General features: G+C 39.9%; 1 protein-coding gene across 1 annotated transcript; it reads right to left on the bottom strand.

Moving 5' to 3' along the window:
* Positions 1 to 1,976: 1,976 nt before the first annotated feature.
* On the bottom strand, positions 1,977 to 18,902 carry LOC137642696 (calcium-activated potassium channel subunit alpha-1-like). Its single transcript, XM_068375483.1, has 3 exons — positions 18,767 to 18,902; positions 18,024 to 18,139; positions 1,977 to 5,350 (listed from the first exon to the last, which is right to left on the bottom strand). Exon 3 carries the CDS (start codon positions 5,330 to 5,332, stop codon positions 3,155 to 3,157), a length of 2,178 nt encoding a protein of 725 aa, XP_068231584.1. The 5' UTR covers positions 5,333 to 5,350; positions 18,024 to 18,139; positions 18,767 to 18,902; the 3' UTR covers positions 1,977 to 3,154.
* Between the last annotated feature and the right edge of the window lie 2,335 nt (positions 18,903 to 21,237).

The raw sequence follows: 21,237 nt of genomic DNA, 5'->3' as shown, positions 1-21,237 counted from the left end.
GAAGGAAGTTAAGAGTTAATGCGGGTAAGAGTAAGGTTATGAGATGTACGAGAAGGGAAGGTGGTGCAAGGTTGAATGTCATGTTGAATGGAGAGTTACTTGAGGAGGTGGATCAGTTTAAGTACTTGGGGTCTGTTGTTGCAGCAAATGGTGGAGTGGAAGCAGATGTACGTCAGAGAGTGAATGAAGGTTGCAAAGTGTTGGGGGCAGTTAAGGGAGTAGTAAAAAATAGAGGGTTGGGCATGAATGTAAAGAGTTCTATATGAGAAAGTGATTGTACCAACTGTGATGTATGGATTGGAGTTGTGGGGAATGAAAGTGATGGAGAGACAGAAATTGAATGTGTTTGAGATGAAGTGTCTAAGGAGTATGGCTGGTGTATCTCGAGTAGATAGGGTTAGGAACGAAGTAGTGAGGGTGAGAACGGGTGTAAGAAATGAGTTAGCAGCTAGAGTGGATATGAATGTGTTGAGCTGGTTTGGCCATGTTGAGAGAATGGAAAATGGCTGTCTGCTAAAGAAGGTGATGAATGCAAGAGTTGATGGGAGAAGTACAAGAGGAAGGCCAAGGTTTGGGTGGATGGATGGAGTGAAGAAAGCTCTGGGTGATAGGAGGATAGATGTGAGAGAGGCAAGAGAGAGTGCTAGAAATAGGAATGAATGGCGAGCGAATGTGATGCAGTTCCGGTAGGCCCTGCTGCTTCCTCCGGTGCCTTAGATGACCGCGGAGGAAGCAGCTGTAGGGGATTCAGCATTATGAAGCTTCATCTGTGGTGGATAATGGGGGAGGGTGGGCTGTGGCACCCTAGCAGTACCAGCTGAACTCGGTTGAGTCCCTTGTCAGGCTGGGAGGAACATACAGAATAGAGGTCACCTTTTTGTTTTGTTTCATTTGTTGATGTTGGCTACCCCCAAAATTGGGGGAAGTGCCTTGGTATATGTATGTAAATTAGCAGAGGTCATCAACAGTGCCTGGGGAGAGTCAGTGTATCCAGGGGATGGGGATTTGTTGCTTAAAGAATCCATAAGATGAGGTTGAAATAGAGGAAGTGATTAGTTTGATTTACCTGCTCGAGAACATTAAGGGATCACACATCAGAAAGGAAATTTGCACTCTCCACTATCGGCACAATGAGAGTATATTCCCCAGATGGTCCACTCAATACCTTACCCAAAGGATAGCATCAAAACAGATATAGAGGAACAGGTGAAAGCTAACCCCGCCTGTTAGGACTGAGACCAAGAAACTATGGAATCATCCTCCCCACATCTGTAATGATGGGCTTCCAACCAGAAGCTGAGTGCTACCCCAAGCATAGGATCCCCATGGATTTCGAAGACCCAACGCTTATGTTCAACCAAAAAGGTCCAAACCATCTTAGGGATGGCTGAGATCATCCAATATTCTCACATATAGCTTTGAATGCAAATACCTCGCAACCGTGACATCTCCTCCCATTCATCGAAGCAGTCAGCAATAACGGATGTAGAAACATCCACGCCAGCGGCAATAATGGATGCAGAAACATCCACGCCCCCCACCCCCCAATAAAAATAAATAAATGTACATAATATTTACACATATGATAAGGGAAATTTTTTTCATAGAGTTGGGACAGCAACACAAAAGTTTATAAAATTAGAAGGTTGAAGTACAGTAATATTAAGAGGAAGAAAAAGACGAGAAAAATTTAAATTCCAATAGGGGAGCAATTTCCCCAAGTTGGAGGGTACTGCAAGCTCCTCTACTATCTGGCAGCTGAAAGAAAAGTGGCTACTCGGCAAGTAGGGGGGGAAGGGCTAACCTTGATACCAGCAAGTAACTACGTTCACCTCGTTATAAATCTTGAAAGCCAAGTTTCCAGCTTCGCTGAAATCATATCCCATTAAAGGACGAAGCTTTGTATTCACGTAGGAACAGATAGTAATACAGTACCAGTATTTCAAAGCTCTAGGGAAGGCCAATAAAAACATTCATCTTTGTTGTATAACTATATTTCTTAAATTCCATGTCAAAAATGAAAGAAAAAAAATAGTATTGAAATGTGCTTATTCATTAAGCAATAGTGGACTACTTAGTGTTAGTTGACAGCATATGGCCATTGAGTTGGTAGATTAGGAGTTAACCCACCCTAGGGCAGTAAGTAGTCGCGGATTCTTGCTTTTCAGACACAAAGAGAGAATCCACAAATACTTGCTCCCCTAAGGTGGATTAACTCCTTACTTACCAACTTACTGCCCCTGCGCTGTCAACTAATACACTGAGTGAACCACTGTACAGTATTACTTAATAGCGTTACCTAACCTGAACAAATAAGGAAGGCTGACTAAATCATAATAAAGATGAAGAAATTAATACATGAACTCATACCTCTTTTAAAACACCTGAGAAATTCATACATGAACTCATACCACTTCTTAAACACATAAGAAATTAAAATTAATACAAGAAATCATACTCCTTTTAAAACACATGAGAAATTAATACATGTACTCATATCTCCCTTAAAACACATGATAAGCAGGAATAGACATTTCTCTTAATGATCCTCAAACATAATGCACTAAAGACTATAAAGTGATACCAAATACATTAACCCAGTATAATGAGTATTATTTGAGTAAATTAGATTTCTCTGGTGTTATCTCATTTGAATTAAGTTGGAATGAATGAACTTAATTCAAGAAAACTAAAATTACCAGTACTGTAATCAAACTCCGATACTGGGATAAGACTACTCTATTAAGAGTTCCAATGAGTATATGAAATAGGATATGATATCCGGTAAAATCACAAATAAAGTATTAAAGTAATGCTATTTTGAGAAAGCTCAGTAGGTAGGCTATATAAACAATATTATTATCACAAAAGGGTAGGACATATCTGGCTAATCCTAGCAGGTATGTAACATAATTAAAAGGTAATCTTCAAAGTAGCAGGAACTAGTAAATTGTATACAGTCCTATGAGGATAGAAATACCAATGAAAATAATAAAAAAGAATACCACTTTATACAAAAGTGGAAAACTCCAACAGAAAAAAAAAAGGCCTGTGCCTAAAATATTACCAAGATGTGTCCCTCAAGTAGTACTTTATAATATTACAACAAAAAATCCTTTGCCAGAAAGAAAAACGTACACCACAAACAAAACTATCAATCTTTATCCGAGTGTAAAATTACAACATAGCTACCTTTATCAACATTGTGGGTGGACGGTGGGTTCAATATTGGTACTCGAACAGTTTGTCCATCACTCATCACATGATTTACTTCAATGCCAAGAGGTATTTTCTGTTTCCTCACCATGGTATAAAATATACAACAGTATTGGCAACTATCTTCAACTTCCTCAACTACAAAACTGTTATTCTCTACTAATTTCAACCATGCATTGTAGAGTAGAGGATTACTGTATGCCTTCATCAATAATATGTCTATGAGACCATAATTTTCATAAGTACCACACACGCAATCTTCAAGCAAGCAGATCTCATACATGTGCTCCAATGTGGATTTGAAAATCTTGTCAACTGAAGTAGACCTGGCTTTCATCAAGTCGTAATTGTTATGGTAACAACCCTGAAGCTTTTTAGTAAAGATTGTTTCCCTTGGAAGTCCATCAGTTAGGAGAAGGGAATTTGAAAAGGCTTGTGTCAAACGTTTGTTTGTTTTGTCTACAGGAACTGCGTTGGAACAGAAGGAAGTGGTTGCTATCTCTGAGCATGAGTGAGGGCATTTCCGTCCATATTTACCTTTTTTCCCAAATTTGCCTTTTTCCATGTTGTCCATTTTACCATTTCTTAGAAGCATTTTCATATCTCCAGGCTTAATATACTCTGGAAGAAAATCTTCACCAGTTTCATGGATAATACCAAGAAAAAGATCTTTGTTCAAGTCATAATGTATTGTTGAAACATCATAAAAGTTATCCACTGGATCTAATTTTCCATGTTCTTGAATCTCTAAGTTCATTTTAGTAGAAGCTGCTGCAATAAGAGCAGCTAAAATCCTGGCATGTGCAGAATGAGTAAGCATATGGGCTTCCAAAACCTGGGAAACTAAGCATACATCTGTCCCATCAGTACCTCTCCATCCTCTGATCTTACTTATCTGAACTCGTGTCTCAATGCTTGTGACTTTAACAAAAAGGCGAGAATTACAATTGGTGTTCTTCTTTATTCTTCTTACCAAAAGCACAGTGTTTTTCTCCATGGCTGGATCATCACCCTTGTAGTGTATCCATATTGAACTTTCTTCACCTCCCCTGAAGATATGGGAGTCTTTGATGACTTTCAAGGGATCATTTTCTAGCACAATTTTGACTGGGAAACATGTGGCTGCTTGTAGGAAATTACTTTTTTTTTCTTTGATGAACACAATTACTTTCTGGAGTTCATTCTTTGGAAATGCATTAAGAAAGGTCACAAGATTGTCAACTGTTTCCACACCAATGACAAGATGGCACCTAGGACTATAACAAAAGTTGTCTTGTATAATGGCACTTCCCATATTGTCCAGGAAGTTTTCAAATTTTATACATGTGGATGAAAACCAACCTAGGCAAAACATACTTATCAATATTAGAATAAACATACATGTTAGCGTTGATGGTATGACATCACCATAACCTACAGTTGACACTGTTATTACCACCCAATAAATGTAGGTCCAGCTTGATTTCACAGGTGCATAAAGTCCTCTAAACCCTACATGATAACCAAAGTTCGTGGTCCATTCCTCAGCCACCCTCAAAAACCCTCCAATGACAAAAACAGCAGCCACCATTTCAATCATATCAGAGTAGTAACCAATTTTAAGCAGACAAGTGCTGACTTCATAGCAAAAAACATTGAGAAAGATCAAGAAGTAGAAAGCAACAAACTCTTGTTGCAGTATGACTCCAATCAGACTTTGAACAATGAGAAATGTGTTGACGATTAGGAGGAGAGGTTCTGTATTCATCTTCAGTAGCCAGAAAATCAGTGTCCTCAAAGCCAAATACAAATGAACTAAAAATCGAATCCAATAACATAAAGCATGTATTGAAATTTCTGGAACCAATGGAGAGTGACAGATGACAAAAGAGGGAAAATCCACTGACATATCCCAAAAACATAGACTCAACCCTATGGTAAGTACTATGGGAGTAATTTTCATTAGTATGGACTTTACCCTTCTGTTGGTGGCTAAGGATACATTAAGCCTACTGATGCTAAATTTCTTCCCAATGAATCCAGCTGCTAGACCAAAGATTAACGAGATCGTAGTAGGCAACCACCTGTGTGCTTCATCATTGGAGCAGTACTTCAGACCACTCACATGGACACTCATCTTGAAAAGTTGAAATTCCTGGGAAATAAGAAAAGAAACCAATATTAGGTAGAATTGAAGAAAAATTTCAATCACAAGCATAGCAATACAGCCATTTCTTTAGATAAAGAAAAAAAGGAAACGCGTATTGCCTACTCACTTCAAACTAACCAATAACTTTCCACCAACTAAAAGTACAATTAATTATCTGATTTGAAATACAGTAAGAAAATATTGATATGTGACTAACATGATTACAGTATCATGGCATAGCATAAAAAATACACGGAAACCTAACTTTTCAAGTTCGACATACATCCAGATCAAGTTACAACACATTTCTCAGCCGTTAACTGGGTCGTATGTCGATCTGAACATATGTCGAACTTAAAACGGTTCTGCATTTTTCCAAATGTTCAAACCTTTAGCTACTTAATAGGGATTATCATCCAACAGAGCTGGAAGCCTAGCCAATAAGACTTTAATGCAAGGTAGCAACCACCCAACCACTAGTTAGTGGGAATGTGGAAGGGGGGTACCAGGGCTTGCGGGGTACCCTCACTCACTTGCACAGTATTGATACTATGCCACTTTTGATTGTAGGCAGGACTTATTGGGGACAGCTGATGGCATGACAAATTGATTAAATAGCTAAAGGTTTGTACATTAGGGAAAATAAATTACTTCCAAAATTGTCATTTCTTCCGTCTCGAACAAACCTAAAGCTATTTAATAGGGATGAGTCACCTGTTAAGGGGGCAGAAGTTCGACCTTTGGCTAGGTCATTGACCCGGGTTTTAACCTGTACAGGTTAAGACTTTAAAAGGAAAAAAATTTGACACCTTGCTAAAAGGAGACATTGTGCAATGTGCCCGTAGCGGACTGAGCAACCTGTGTGGTTGTGAGAAAACTAGCAATGTGAGTCTAGGTAAGAAGATTCCGAGTTTAAAATTAGATATACATTTAAACATAGATATAACCAACATTCACCTTATCCAGCAAGGAGCCGGATGTATCTTAAACCACCTGTTGTGCAGCCACCACAGGACCAATGGAAAAAGTATCCATTTTCCTACAGGTCACGTCTCGCAGGTAGTGGGCAGTGAAAGTCATTTGACGCATCCACACACCAACTTGCAACACCTGCTTCACAGAAAAGTTGCATTCAAACGCCAGGGACGAGCTTATGCCATCACGTCATGAGCTCTAGCTCGTCCAGGAGGAGGAGGGCCAGTATTCAGTGCATGGCCAATGCCCCTGCAAATCCAGGTGGAAATGGTATTCTTTGTGACCCTCCTCTCAACCTTCTCTGTGCTAACTAAAAGCGCTGGCACATAGGGACGAGCTGCTGCAGTGTGTTTAAGATATCTCAAACTCCTCACTGGGCATAGTAGCAGTTGATCTGGATCATCGGTTACAGAATGAAGCGTCTCGATCCGAAAAACCCCGAATCTAGGAACCGTGACCGAAGGATTTTGAGTCTTTGCAATAAACTTAGGGACGAAGCCAAGTGTCACCTCCTCCCATACCCTTGAAAGGGAGATGAGGGATAGACCATGAAGATCACTAACTCTCTTTGCCGAAGCTAAGATGAGTAGAACACAGTTTTTAAAGTGAGATGTTGATCTCTTGCCTGGCCTAATGGTTCGTAAGGAGTGCCGTTCCGAAACTGAAGTAAACGAACCACGTGCCAAGGATGAGGTCTAACTTCCGATTGGGGGAAAGTGATCTCATAGCTTCGTATGAGGAGAGAGGACTTCAACGAAAAGGAGAGATTGACTCCTTTCAGCCTAAAAGCCATGCTCAAAGCTGAGCGATAACCTTTCATGGCCAAGACCGAGAGGAGCTTTTCCTCCTGAAAGTAAACAAGGAACTCTGCTATTGTTGGGATAGTGGCATTGAAGGGAGAGATACCCCTCTACGACACCAACCACGGAAGACTGTCCACTTTGCCTGGTAGACTGACAAAGAGAATCTTCAGAGATACCCAGACATCCTTTCTCCAAACGTTCAGGTAACGAAGGAGACGAATGCCTATTTTGTGAGCCCAGGATGACACTAAGATGAACACACGTGAAGACCTGAGGTGCTGTTGAAAAGTCGAAGCACAGCACTTTGAGCTGGTATTGCCTGTTCTCGTGTATAATCCGTAGGTACTTCCTTAAAGACGGATGAATTGGGATCTGGAAATATATTTTCATAATAAAATAAATTTTTGAATATACTGTACTTACCCGCTGGTTATATAATAGCTGAAGTCTCCTGACGCCATGGCAGAAATTCAAAATCTCGCACTATCGTAGATATGGCAGGTGTACACCCGCAGCCTAGCGGTACCACAGGAGGAACTACACCCAGCAACCTCAGTTCTTCCAAGCCTCATAGCAATACCACAGGTAGTCTCTAGAGGGGAGGAGGGCGGGAGTTAAATTTATATAACCAGCGGGTATATTCAAAAATTTATTTTATTATGAAAATATTTTTAAATATAAAACTTACCCGCTGGTTATATAATGGCTGATTGACACCCCTTGGTGGCGGGTCAGAGACAGCTACATATTGAAAATTCACTTAAGCATTACATAAACACCCAACTTAAGCGGTTCTCACCTGATAAGGAAGCTGACAGCAATGATACTCTGCCTCATTTCGTCCGCTATCCTTAGGAGATCCAGTGATCCACTCGGGGCTGATGATCTATAGGAGCTGTCAAACGGTACAATCACCTATAACATGACAGAACCTCAACTAATACCCTTGTTCCGGGCACACTCTAGGAACAAATTGACCACCTGACCAAACCAAAGATTGCGGAAGGCTGATGACCAGCCTCCACAAACAACCATAACTTACGAGTTCCAAGAGATAGAAAAGGGGGTATTAGGAAAAGGGAACGTAGTGGTAGATCATTCACCTACTAACACATTCGCTGCTACGAAAGGACCCAATGTATAACAGTCCTCATAATGCGTTTGAACATGTTTCAAATAATGGGATGCGAACACTGACTTACTCCTCCAAAAGGTCGTATCCATCAAACTTTGTAGAGAACGATTCTGTTTAAAAGCTACTGAAGTCGCTACCGCTCTGACTTCATGTGTCTTTACTTTGAGAAGCCTCTGATCCGCTTCATCACACTGAGCGTGAGCTTCTTGAATTAACAGTCTTATGAAAAAAGACAAGGCATTCTTTGACATGGGCAGTGAGGGATTTTGGACTGCACACCACAGAGCGTCTGAGTCGCCTCTCAGATTCTTTGTTCTGTCCACATATAGCCGTAATGCTCTTACTGGACAGAGCACCCTCTCCAACTCATCTCCCACCACATCATAAAGGTTAGGGATCTCGAAGGATTTGGGCCATGGCCGAGAAAGATTTTCATTCTTAGCCAAAAACCCCAGTTGTAAAGAACAAATGGCTTTTCCATCCCGAAAACCAATGTTCCTGCTTAAAGCGTGTACAGTACTTCACTTACTCTTTTAGCAGTGGCTAGGCTAACCAGAAAAAGTTTTCAAGGTTAAATCCTTAAAAGAAGCAGAGTGCAAAGGCTCAAACCTGTCACTCATGAGAAATTTAAGCACCACATCCAAATTCCAGGCAAGGGGAGCGGATTGAATTTTCTTGGTAGTATCAAAAGACCTAAGCAAGTCCTGCAGATCCTTATTATTGGAGAGATCTAAGTTCCTGTGCCTAAAAACCATAGCCAACATACTCCTGTAACCTTTAATTGTAGATGACGAGAAGTTATGTTTATTCTTAAGGTCAGTGAAAAAATCCGCTATCTGGGTTAGAAAGGTACTGGATGAAGAAATCGCGTTAGCCCTACACCACTCTCTGAACAACTCCCACTTGGACTGATAAACCTTGATGGTGGAAGACCTCCTTGCCCTCGCAATAGCCTTGGCTGCCTTCTTCAAAAATCCTCTAGCTCTAGCGAGTTTTTCGATAGTCTGAAGGCAGTCAGATGTAGAGCTCGGAGGTTTAGATGGTTTCGGGCCAAGTGAGGTTGTCTGAGAAGATCTGGTCTTAAGGGAAGGCTTCTCGGGAAATCTACCATCCATTCCAGTACCTCTGGAAACCAGCTTCTTGACGGCCAAAACGGGGCTATCAGTGTCATCCTGGTTTCTTCGTCGGATACGAACTTCTGTATCACTTTGTAAAGAATCTTGAATGGGGGGAAAGCATTAACCTCCATGTGAGACCAGTTCATTAGAAAGGCGTCTATGTGAATGGCTTCGGGATCTGGTACCGGAGAGCAGTAACACTCCAGTCTCTTCATCTTTGCGGTTGCAAAGAGATCCACGAGAGGACGACCCCATAAACGCCACAGACTTTTCCTGACGTCTCGGTGTAAAATCCATTCTGTGGAACTTGACCCCTCCTGCTGAGTCTGTCTGCACTCACATTGTTGACCCCTTGAATAAACAATCAAAAGTGTCACTTTCCTTTCCTCTGCCCAAATGAGAAGAGGTCTTGCTATCTCGTACAAAGTCCAAGAGTGGGTCCCGCCTTGTTTTGTAAAATAAGCAAGAGCTGTAGTGCTGTCCGCATTGATTTGGACTACTTTGCCCCTGATCTGCTTCTCGAAGCCTTTGAGGGCCCGATGAATTGCCAAAAGCTCCTTTTGGTTGATGTGGAGAGTTGTTTGCTCCACTGTCCAAGCCCCGGGAGCTCCTTCTTCCCCAGTGTAGCTCCCCACCCCGAGTTTGAGGCGTCCGAACACAACACGAGGTCTGGGCTCTTCTGATATAACGACAAGCCTTCCTTCAGTCTGTGCTCGTTGTCCCACCATTGAAGATGACACTTGATGGATTTCGTGATGGGAACGCAATCCCTGTCTAGGCTGTCCCCTTTTTTCCAATGGCGATTGAGATGAAACTGAAGGGGATGCAAATGCAACCTCCCCAGAGTTACGAACTTCTCTAATGATGAGAGTGTCCCCAGAAGGCTCATCCAATCTCTTACGGAACTGAGTTCCTTCTTCAGGAAAGTTTGGACTTTTTGGAGAGCTGACTGTATTCTTACAGGCGACGGAAAAGCCCGAAAACTCCGACTGTGAATCTCCATCCCCAAATTAAGAATCTCCTGAGATGGAGTCTGTTGCGATTTTTTCGAGTTCACCAGGAGGCCCAGTTCCCTGGTTAAATCCAGAGTTATTTTCAGGTCCTTCAAACAGCAATCGGCTGAAGAGGCTCTTATCAGCCAATCATCCAGGTACAGAGAGACCCTGATTCCCCTCGAATGCAGCATGCTCGCTACATTCAGCATGATCTTGGTAAATGATAGAGAAGCCGTGCATAGTCCGAAACAGAGAGCCCTGAATTGCAAGACCTTGTTTCCGTCCATGAATCTCAGATAATGTCTGCAGCTGGGATGAATTGGAATGTGAAAATAGGCGTCTTGGAGGTCTATTGAGACCATCCAATCGTCTTTCCTCACCGCCGCCAGAACCGTCTTCTGAGTTTCCATCGTAAACATCAAATTCTGGATGTAACCATTTAGAACACTTTGTCCAGAACCAGTCTCCACTCCCCCGAACTCTTGGGGACTAAGAAAAGGCGGTTGTAAAACCCCGGAGATGTTACATCCTGCACTTCCTCTATTACTTGTTTCTCTAGTAAGAGACATCTGAGACATCTGAAGACACATGGCTTGCTTCTTCGGACCCTCTCTGTATTTGGGCGAAAGATCCACTGGGTCTCTGACTAATGGAGGAATAGCTAGGAAAGGGATCTTGTAACCCTCCTTTAACACTTGGATGGACCAGGGGTCCGCTCCATTCCTCTCCCAGATCTTCCAGAAGTGAATCAACCTGGCACCTACTGCTGTCTGAAGGATAGGACAGTCAGACTCTACCTCGGCCGGTTTTGTTTCCTCTGCTCCAAGGTTTCCTTCCGTCTGGTTTGAAAGAGCCCTATCTGGAGGGTTTCCCACGAAAGGACTGAGAAGGTCGAACACCAGTAGAGACTTCCTTAACTTTACGCAAAGCAAAAGTTAAAGGCAAAACCTTCCTTGCCGTATTGGTCACCAAATCATGCGTGGCCTTCTGAGTGAGAGCAGTGGCCACTTCCCCTACCAACTCTTGTGGAAATAAGGTGGTAGACAAAGGAGCAAATAGTGGCTCCGCTTTCTGGTAGGGAGAAACTCCTGCTGAGAGAAAAGAGCACATCGTGGCCCTTTTCATGAGGATTCCAGCTGTGAACAGCGCAGCTAACTCATTCGAGCCATCCCTCACACCTTTGTCCAAGCAGGACATCAAATGAACAAGGCCACTAGTGTCCGTGTCTTTCATATCTGAGACCCTCTTATTTAAAGCTCCCAAAAACCAGTCTAGGTAATTTCGAAGGCCCTGAACAGACCCTTAAGCAAATGATCGAACTCCGTCATTGACCACCAAACCTTTGTTTTCCTTAAGGCTAGACGACGAGACGAATCTACCAAACTTGAGAAATCTCCCTGGGCAGAAGAAGGAAATCCCAAGCCCAGCACTTCACCAGTCTCGTACCACACACTAGATTTAGAGGCCAATCTTGCGAGAGGAAAAGCAAAGGCCGTTTTGCCAATAGTTCTCTTAGAGTCCATCCAGAAACCCATTAACCTTTTCAGCATGACCTGTCACCGGAGCATCAATATAAGCATTCCGACTTTTTTCCGTCACGCATAAATGCACCAAAAATCAGCAAATTATCAAATATAACTATTTACCTACTAGTATAAGTGTGTGTGTGTGCATGCGTGTGCGTACGTGTGTCCGTCCATATGCATGTATATATGTATATGTGCACATACATGTGCATGTATATACTTATGCGCAACTGTGTATGCATATATAGGTTTGGTATCTAAATGTATGTGTAAATCTACTGTATAAATGTATATATATATATATATATATATATATATATATATATATATATATATATATATATATATATATATATATAAGTATGCGTGTATATATGTATATTTGTATATGCGTATGCATTTTCTGTGCGAAAAAGTTGATTACCTGAAGTATTTTCCAAGTGACCACAGAGGTATACTTCTACACTCGTTTTTGTTGACGGAGTATCGCCTAGATCCCTAATATCCGAGAAAAAAGATATATGTATGTATTTATGTATGTGCACATATAACGTATGTGTATGTATACATACTGTACATATATGCATACATACATACATACTATATATATATATATATATATATATATATATATATATATATATATATATATATATATATATATATATATATATATATATATATATATACTGTATATATATATATATATATATATATATATATATATATATATATATATATATATATATATATATATATATATATATATATATATATATATATATATATATATATATATAGCAATGATAACCATTATAATAACAACAACCATTTTCCCTCACTGAAGCAAAGCTTTTTTGAGAAAGATAGAATATATATATATATATATATATATATATATATATATATATATATATATATATATATATATATATATACATATATACATATATACATATATATATATATATATATATATATATATATATATATATATATATATATATATATATATATATATATATATATACATATATACATATATACATATATATATATATATATATATATATATATATATATATATATATATATATATATATATATATAATATGTTACCATCCGCCACCTAAAGATATGGATGTTTAGTCATCACTTTCATGGTTATCAGTTTACATTGACGCATAATCTTGACTGTCTGAATCCTCCATATCATCCGCTGGATGATATGAATCATCACTATCCAAGATTTCTATGTCAGACATTATGAAATATACACAAAAAAGGCAAAAGCACGTCAGAAAACGTTTGTATGTCCCCCACCAACAACTCACATGCCTCAGCTGACGATACTACTACGAGTAAGATGAATGCCCAGTTTTCTTTTCTTTTATTCTGGAAAATCCCATTTTCTATAGTAGACGAATATAACCTCGACAGGCATTACGAATAGGGGAAACTAATCTATCGTGGCTATTCCGAGTTTCTTTATGTCTAGGGAGGATTTATTAGAATTTTAGGACACCCGTGTGACCCATCGTAATATATATGGCAAAAATAAAGGGTCACACCTGTGACCCATCGTGCGGAAGAGGTTAACTTCAAGGCCCATTTAGAAGACCGTGAAAGTACCATCTTAGTATAAACCGGCACTTTGGTTGCTTTACCTAAGATAAACTCCGATGGAGGAGAACGAAGGGCCACAGGAGTAAAATGATCAGGACAAACTTCTGTAAGAATCAACATAAATTTTCTAAGGTCAACAGCATGTTGATAATGTTTTTCTTCCTCATTCTCAGAAACCTCCTCTAAAGGCTCGTCCACATCAGACTTCTCTTCAAGTTCGTCTTCTGGCAGTGCAGCAGCCTGAACTGAAGGATTAACGTCTGAATGAGACCGCCTGTCAGTCAATAACTTCATCCAACTGAAGAGGAGAGGTCGAAGTTGACTGATGAGAGACGTGGATGGGTCGACGCTCGCCGTCAATGGTTAACTGTCGAGAGTTGTCCCGTGAACGCTTAGTATCCGCTTGCTGTTGCACTGACCGACGTTTGGTGTCAGGCGTCAACTGCCGAAGGTAGCCGCATGGATGCGTAGCGTCCGCTTGCTGTTGACGCGGACGATCTCTGTCGTCAAACGATGACTGTTGATGGTCGTCTCGTGGACGCCTAGCGTCCATATGTTGTTGACGCAAGTTGGCTGCAGAGAATCTTCGTGGCGACGCATTGCGTCCATTTGCTGACGCCGGTGTTCTTTCTCACGTACGGAAGACGAAATTTGTTAAGCAACAACTCTCTGACGTGACTCATCTATATCAACCTGGTGTCGAGCACTGCGAATGGGAGACCGCCTGTGCGATAACCCGTCAGCACTAGAGACCGCCAGTCGCCTGTGCGACAACTGGTCTGACGTCTGAAGCCCAATCGTACTGCCAACACCTGGTTGATAAGAATCCATGAATGACGAGAGCTGTTTTTTCATAGATACAAGCATAGACCATATAGGATCTTCAGTTACTACATTTGACTCCTTCCTCAACGGGAAATCGGTATCATCACCACCACGCTTTTCGGGTGAGGAAAGCCAGTCTAAAGGGAGTGGTGGCGCATGAATCGCAACATCGGTCATAGAAAAAAATTCAGAGTCGGAAAGTATTTTCTCTACTCGAATACCGTGATCTGGACACTTCGCAGAAGTACAAGCGACGGGAGAACGGAAACGCTCAGGGGAATCCCACGTACTACAGCCTGGACGTGTAGGCGATTCTGGATGCTGAACAACCGCATGCGATCTTTTAAGCGGTCTAGACGCTCGATGCCACATCTCACTACCCGAACCTTCATCAGAGGACGGGGATAACGTACCAACCTCATCTTTCCTACGATGAGGGTGAACGACCTGTGTTACAGCAACAGGAACGTTCGAGGGAACATTTGCACGATTGATGAAGCTTCTCGTTCCTTTTAGCCGTTCAACTTTACGGTTAATGTCTAGGAGAGGGCCGCATGAAGATATCAGTGATATTCAATTTATTTTTACTAGAATGTGGTACAGTATACGAGTGAGATAATTTAGTGAAAATCAATAATAGTCGAAATATCGACGATCAAACTCACGCTACTCTTGTCTTCCTCCCGGATTTTTTCCAAGTCTGTTGTTATTGTTGACTGTGTCTTGTTTTTGCTCAAATGAGCCCTGTAACCACTATAATCCGCAGACAAACTAGTCCACTATGAAGTCTTACACGTTTGGCCAATCACAGCGCCTATCCAATATGACGTCATACATGTTTGGCCAATCACAGCGCGACAATACATTATCTTACCCAGGCATTTCATTTCGTTCTTAGACATGGAGGCCATAGCAAGCACGTCATCTCATGTTGCACAAGAAGTTGAAATTCCATCTTCTTGCCCTGAATGTTTCCTAACTTACAATGAATTTGTTGTAACTTACTTGGGGAATATTGAAAAGCTAGTGGATTTGTGCCAGAGACACAATTTAATTTTACAAAATAAAAATTGTCCTGCATGTCAAGGAACCTTCGCAATGACTTCACGTTTCCTCAAAGCAGCAGCACATCTTTATGAACCAAAAGTTTAAGGTAAGCTTCATTGATTTATAGAGTATATTATAATGGTGATAGTATAACGATGTATACAGCAGTACCATCACTTTGGATTTGGTTTGATGGATATGTTAGGTAGTGGCCGTAAGGGGGTCCCCCCCCCCCGTAGGCCTAGGTAGGGGTACAGAGCCCCTAGGCTAGGTTAGGTGGGTTTATTAGGTTCGGTAGTGCCCTGAAAATCACTGTGGCCTTAAGGGGGGGTCGCCAGGGGGGGGGGGGGCGGAGTGCCCCCCCCCCCCCTGGGAGGGGCAGGTAGGGGTATAGGGGGAGGGGTGGTGAAAGGATAAGTATTCATTTATTGCGAAAATCATTTGACGCCCCCCCCACCCAAAACCCCGCTTCCCACTGGGGTCCCCCATAATTGTAGTAGTAGGTTTATGCTTACATTTTGTGTGTAAGAGTTAAGTCTTAGTTTCTTTTTTATTCATTTCCTCATGTTTCTATGCACTGTGCAACAATAATCTGGTTGATTTTTGCCGTTTTTTGTCGTTAATACTTGAAAAACGGGTGTGGCCTTCTCCTAGACATTTACCGACTTTACTTCTCCCATGGGTTCGAGAGCTTGAAAGAGGTCTTAGGCTAGGCGAACGACAAGATCGTGCAGACGCACCCTCCACAACACTGAACACATTAGAAACACTTTCCACATTTCCGACATTTTCACGATTTTTCAGTACATTTAATTCAGAAAATTTTTTATTTCTATCCACCAATAACGACTACTTTTTCACCGAGAGCCAGAATCGCGATAAACATGTCTTTCATAGATGGTTCCTGATCTACCACTACGGTGGAAGGAATAGGATTAGGAATATTAACATTAGGAAAGGCTACCTCAACAGATCGTGAAGAACTACGCCTAACTCTATCCCTCTCTAGTCTCCTAACATAACGTTCGTATGTTACCCATTCATCATCCGTTAATGAAAAACATTCATTACATCTATCATCAATTGAACAAGGTTTTCCCCTACATTTTACACAAATATCGTGTGGATCAATAGAACCTTTAGGGAGTCGAGTACGACACCCTTCACTTACACACGAATAGCAGGGGAGGGGTCGGCCATTTTGAATGGTTAAGAGAAAGACCGGCAACCAAAAAAACAAACGAAATATTAATAAATATAACCACAAAAAAAAGGGTTTCAAGATTAAGTGAAAGAGAAAATAATTAACGACAGTTAAAATTTAGAGAAAACGTTGTACATCACCAAACAACTTCCCAAGAGAGAAAACAGCGAGGGCAAACTTCAATATGACAGCCAACTATGCGGGCAGAAGAACTGAGGTTGCTGGGTGTAGTTCCCCCTGTGGTACCGCTAGGGCGCGTATGCACACCTGCCATATCTATGATAGTGCGAGATTTTAAATTTCTGTCATGGTGTCAAGAGACTTCAGCCATTATATAACCAGCGGGTAAGTTTTATATTTAAAAATAAGTCTTTAAGATCCAGGGTGCACAGGAAGACTTGAGGCCTTACTGCCTGAATGAACGTGTGTGCCATCTACATCTTGAACGGAGTTTGTAGAACAAACTAGTTCAAGAACGAGAGATTGATTACTGGTCTCCAGACTTTTTCACAAAAAAGTCAACTGACGAAGCCTGGGGACCCGTCGAAGACCTCTTGGAGATTGATTGATTGATTAATTGAAAGTTTTCTGGCATCCTGACATCTAAGGTCATTGACGCCAATAGCATTTATTATATATGAAAAATAAAAGAGAATTCAATTAAAACCATAAAAGTTAAGAAGTCATTATAATAGTTTAATAGTTTTCAGAAGACCTGCTTCTGAAATAAATCTAAAAAGGCCGCTCGCAAAGTAGGACACATCATGTCCAAGAATCTTGGCAAGGATGAACCTGCCATCCTCACCTTGAGCCTCAAAAAGACATCTATTCCTTATGTTATTGTAATTAGGGCATTTGGTCAACAAATGCCTCACTGTTAAAGGTACTAAACAGTCCTCGCAATACAGTTGGTGTTGGCCCTAAAGCAGATACTCGCGTGTCAACCATGTGTGACCAATACGGAGACATAGAGTCGTCTCCCATTTTCGGGGTATCATCTTATACCTCCAAGGTGATATGAAATATTTTAAGAACAGTAATGATATTTCAATAAATATTTCCTATATAAACTACCTATATAACGAAAAAAAAAATAATACAAAATACTGGTTAATGTCGTTAGCCGGTGATGAACCTAGGCCTACATACTGACAGGTAAAAAGTTTTTTTATTGCAAGAAAACCCTTTTGTTATTAGTTTAAAGCGTTTTCCGTCCGTAACTATAATAAAACCGAAATAGTTCAATTTACGAGACCTAATGTGAACATAGCCACATGTGAATTTGAAATGCTGCAGCTAAGAAACGGCATGGGAGGAAAACTACATAGTGAAACCATATTAAAAACCAATGCAACATTTGAGTAAAATTGGCCCAGTCGTTCTGAATGAAAAACCCAATTTGAAAACGAACAACAAAAGACAAACCTTAATGTTGCAATGACAGGTGAAAAGAGGACACAAAATTCAACTGACGACTTCTTTCTCCATTGTTGTCATTCAGTTCAGTGTTGCCAGAGGCCCAGATGGTCACTGAATAATTTCTGAGGAATTTGCAATAAAATTTCTGGATATTACCAAACATTTCTGACAATTCTATTTATCATGAATTGATTATACAAAAGGAAATAATAAAAAAAATCAATTGTACATTAAGAGTGATTAACTATTTATTTTTCTTATATGAATTTAAAGGAAAATTCAATAATACTTAGGCCCATGCATCAAATTAGAATTTTTATGAAAGTAGAAAAAACTACGATATTAATAACATACTACAAACTAAAACATGTAAATTATTGGCAATTTCCTTTGACATATTAAATGAATTGTAATTTATTTGACTGAATACAAAAAATAAACGTAACTTCAATAATATTGGCTTAATATATATATATATATATATATGTGTATATATATATATATATATATATATATATATATATATATATATATATATATATATATATATATATATATATATATATATATATCTCATGAAACCGTGGTATTCACTAAAACAAAAAAATGGGCTATGCCTAGGTCTACATACACAGTTGTTTCTCTGGACAGATTTCAACAAATAATTCAACATTTCTTCTAAATGGTGAATAACAGATTTAATCAAGTGTAGTTATGTATGAAATCACAGCAGAATGACAGAATCTTACCGTAAGATAGTTAATCAGGCGACAAGACAACAAACTTAGAACACTGAAGTTCAAATCAGAATGAACATGGCGAAAGTGGCTGTAAATATGGGTACTTTTCGAACAGTCGGATCGATATTGTGCCACTGAAATCTATATGGAAAACGTACGTGTTGCCTACATGCTTGAAACGGTTTAGAACATAATCTCTCTGTGTGTCCTCATGTGACGTCTAAAATGTGTTGGGATTTGGAACAGGCAATCTCTCTCTCTCTCTCTCTCTCTCTCTCTCTCTCTCTCTCTCTCTCTCTCTCTCTCTCTCTCTCTCTCTCTCTCTCTCTCTCTCTCTCTCTCTCTCTCCATTCCATTTCCGTAGAAATGTTTAGAAGTTTATGATTTATATTTTTTCCCAGATTTCTGTATATATTTATAAAATTTTGGGAAATGACTGACAAATCATTACAAATTTCAGAAGATTCTGTCTTGATTTCTTAAATTCTGACAATAGTTGCACATTTCAGAGGATATCCAGAAATTTCTGATAATCTGGCACACTGAATTATTATCAGTTCGTTGTGAATCGTTGATGTTTCGTAAATTCGTATTCGTATGGCCGAAATATTGTATCGAGATCTAGGTGTATTTCTTGACTGTAACCTGTCTCTCAATGCCCAAATAAATAATGTAATAAAAACTGCTGGTTATATCATCTAAGAAATATTGCGTTTATAAAAAAAAAAATACCTGGACGAAAACACTGTAAAGAAACTTGTGATAAACTGTGTTATTACCAGGATTGACTACTGCAACTCTATCTATTACAATTTACCAAAAGTGGAACTTAAGAAATTACAATACATAATAAACAGAGGAGCAAGACTGATAAAAGGTGCCCCTGGAAAAGGATCAACCCTTTATTACCGAGTAAAGCGAAAATTGAATTTAGAATGTGTACAATAACCCACTAATTACAGAACCGGTCGTAAAAAAAATACCTAAGAGAATTGTTACAAATTGTGTTGACACGAGACTAGTTACAGGTGGTTTCAAACGATTGGAACCTACAGTAACAGTAGATATATGGGTGCTACTATAGCGTGAGGTCTACCGCCATATGTCGCCTACCCAGGTGGAGGGTGAGGTCTACCGCGTGACCAGCATCCCAGAGCCCCGCATCTAACCATCGAATATGTGAACTGCCCAAATCCATCAAAAACGTGACCAGTCCATATAAAAGGAAGCAAATGGAGCTCCTAAATCAGTTTTTCCCTCGGCCTAAAAGATATATCAATTGAGCGATCGTGGGTGGACGCTAAAACGATGATTCTGAAGAGAATGCGAGGTGTTGGTCGTCAGCTGCTCCAGTCTCATCTTGATCATTTTTGCTGGAAGGTGATGGGAAAAAAATTCCAATGATCTATTTGTGGCATTCTTAGAAGATGTACGAAGTGTGTATCGCTAGATTAACCTGTTTGATGGAAGAAGAGTGTATCGCTAGAATAAATGTATGGAAATATATGATAACCTGTTTGATGTACGAAGAGTATCGCTAGAATAAATGTATGGAAATATATAATAACATGTTTATTTATACCTTTATTCCTTTTTTTAATGTAATTAGAAATCCAATTATCTAGTTAAGTCATTTCTAAGATTTGTTTAAATTAAGTGTTTATTGCTTAAACAAATGTATGAAATGTGTTCTATCTATGAGGGACGGATAACTCAGCAGTAGACCTCACGCTATAGTGCTAACGGGAGGTAGATGTCACGCTATAGTGTGGTAGACCTCACGCTATAGTAGCACCGATATATGTCTATTGTAGGCTCTAGAGCCTTTAAATATGCGGACTATACAAGAGGCTCCCACGAGACATCAGAATGATTGAAGATAATAAAGCTTTCAAGAGGAAACTGAAGACTTTCTTATTCCGAGTCCTTTGACAGTGACAATTTAACAGTAGATGAACAATATGGGATATGAAATGTTGAATACCCCGAATGATCAAGTTAAAATGACATTGGAGGTCCTGTAGAGTAGGGTTCGCCTGCTGTATAGGATCGGAAAAAACAGCCGTTCAAGTATTGACGCAAAGGGCCCAATTAGATTTCGTCAGTCGTCTCTATTTTGAGCTTTTAAATCAATAATTCTCCATTTATCATCTATTTCACACTTCATAGTCCTCAGTCGTGTAGGCCTGGGCATTCCAACTCCTCTAGCTCATTTTTGAGCCCAGTTGAAAGTTGGGTGAATAATCGCTCTTGCGAAGTGCGAAGAGCATGCCAAAACCATCACCATCTATCTCTTACGAACAATGGTCGCGTCCACATACGGCTTAACGGCATTTGAATAATCTCTTTCATATGATATGAGTTATAGTAGATTACTAGAGTCCTCCTGCGAAGGGAGTGTCGAGCTTAAACTAAAGTTCTTTATCGTTATTCGTCAATTTCTAATAATTATGCCTTAGTGAGACAAACTTAGAGATATT

Source organism: Palaemon carinicauda, chromosome 6, assembly GCF_036898095.1.
Source record: "Palaemon carinicauda isolate YSFRI2023 chromosome 6, ASM3689809v2, whole genome shotgun sequence".
NCBI lineage: Eukaryota > Metazoa > Arthropoda > Malacostraca > Decapoda > Palaemonidae > Palaemon > Palaemon carinicauda.
This window is presented reverse-complemented; position numbering and strand designations above follow the sequence as displayed.

What these genes read in the sequence shown, in the direction of transcription:
- LOC137642696 (XM_068375483.1), bottom strand. Translation starts at nt 5,332, where the DNA reads ATGAGTGTCCATGTGAGTGGTCTGAAGTACTGCTCCAATGATGAAGCA.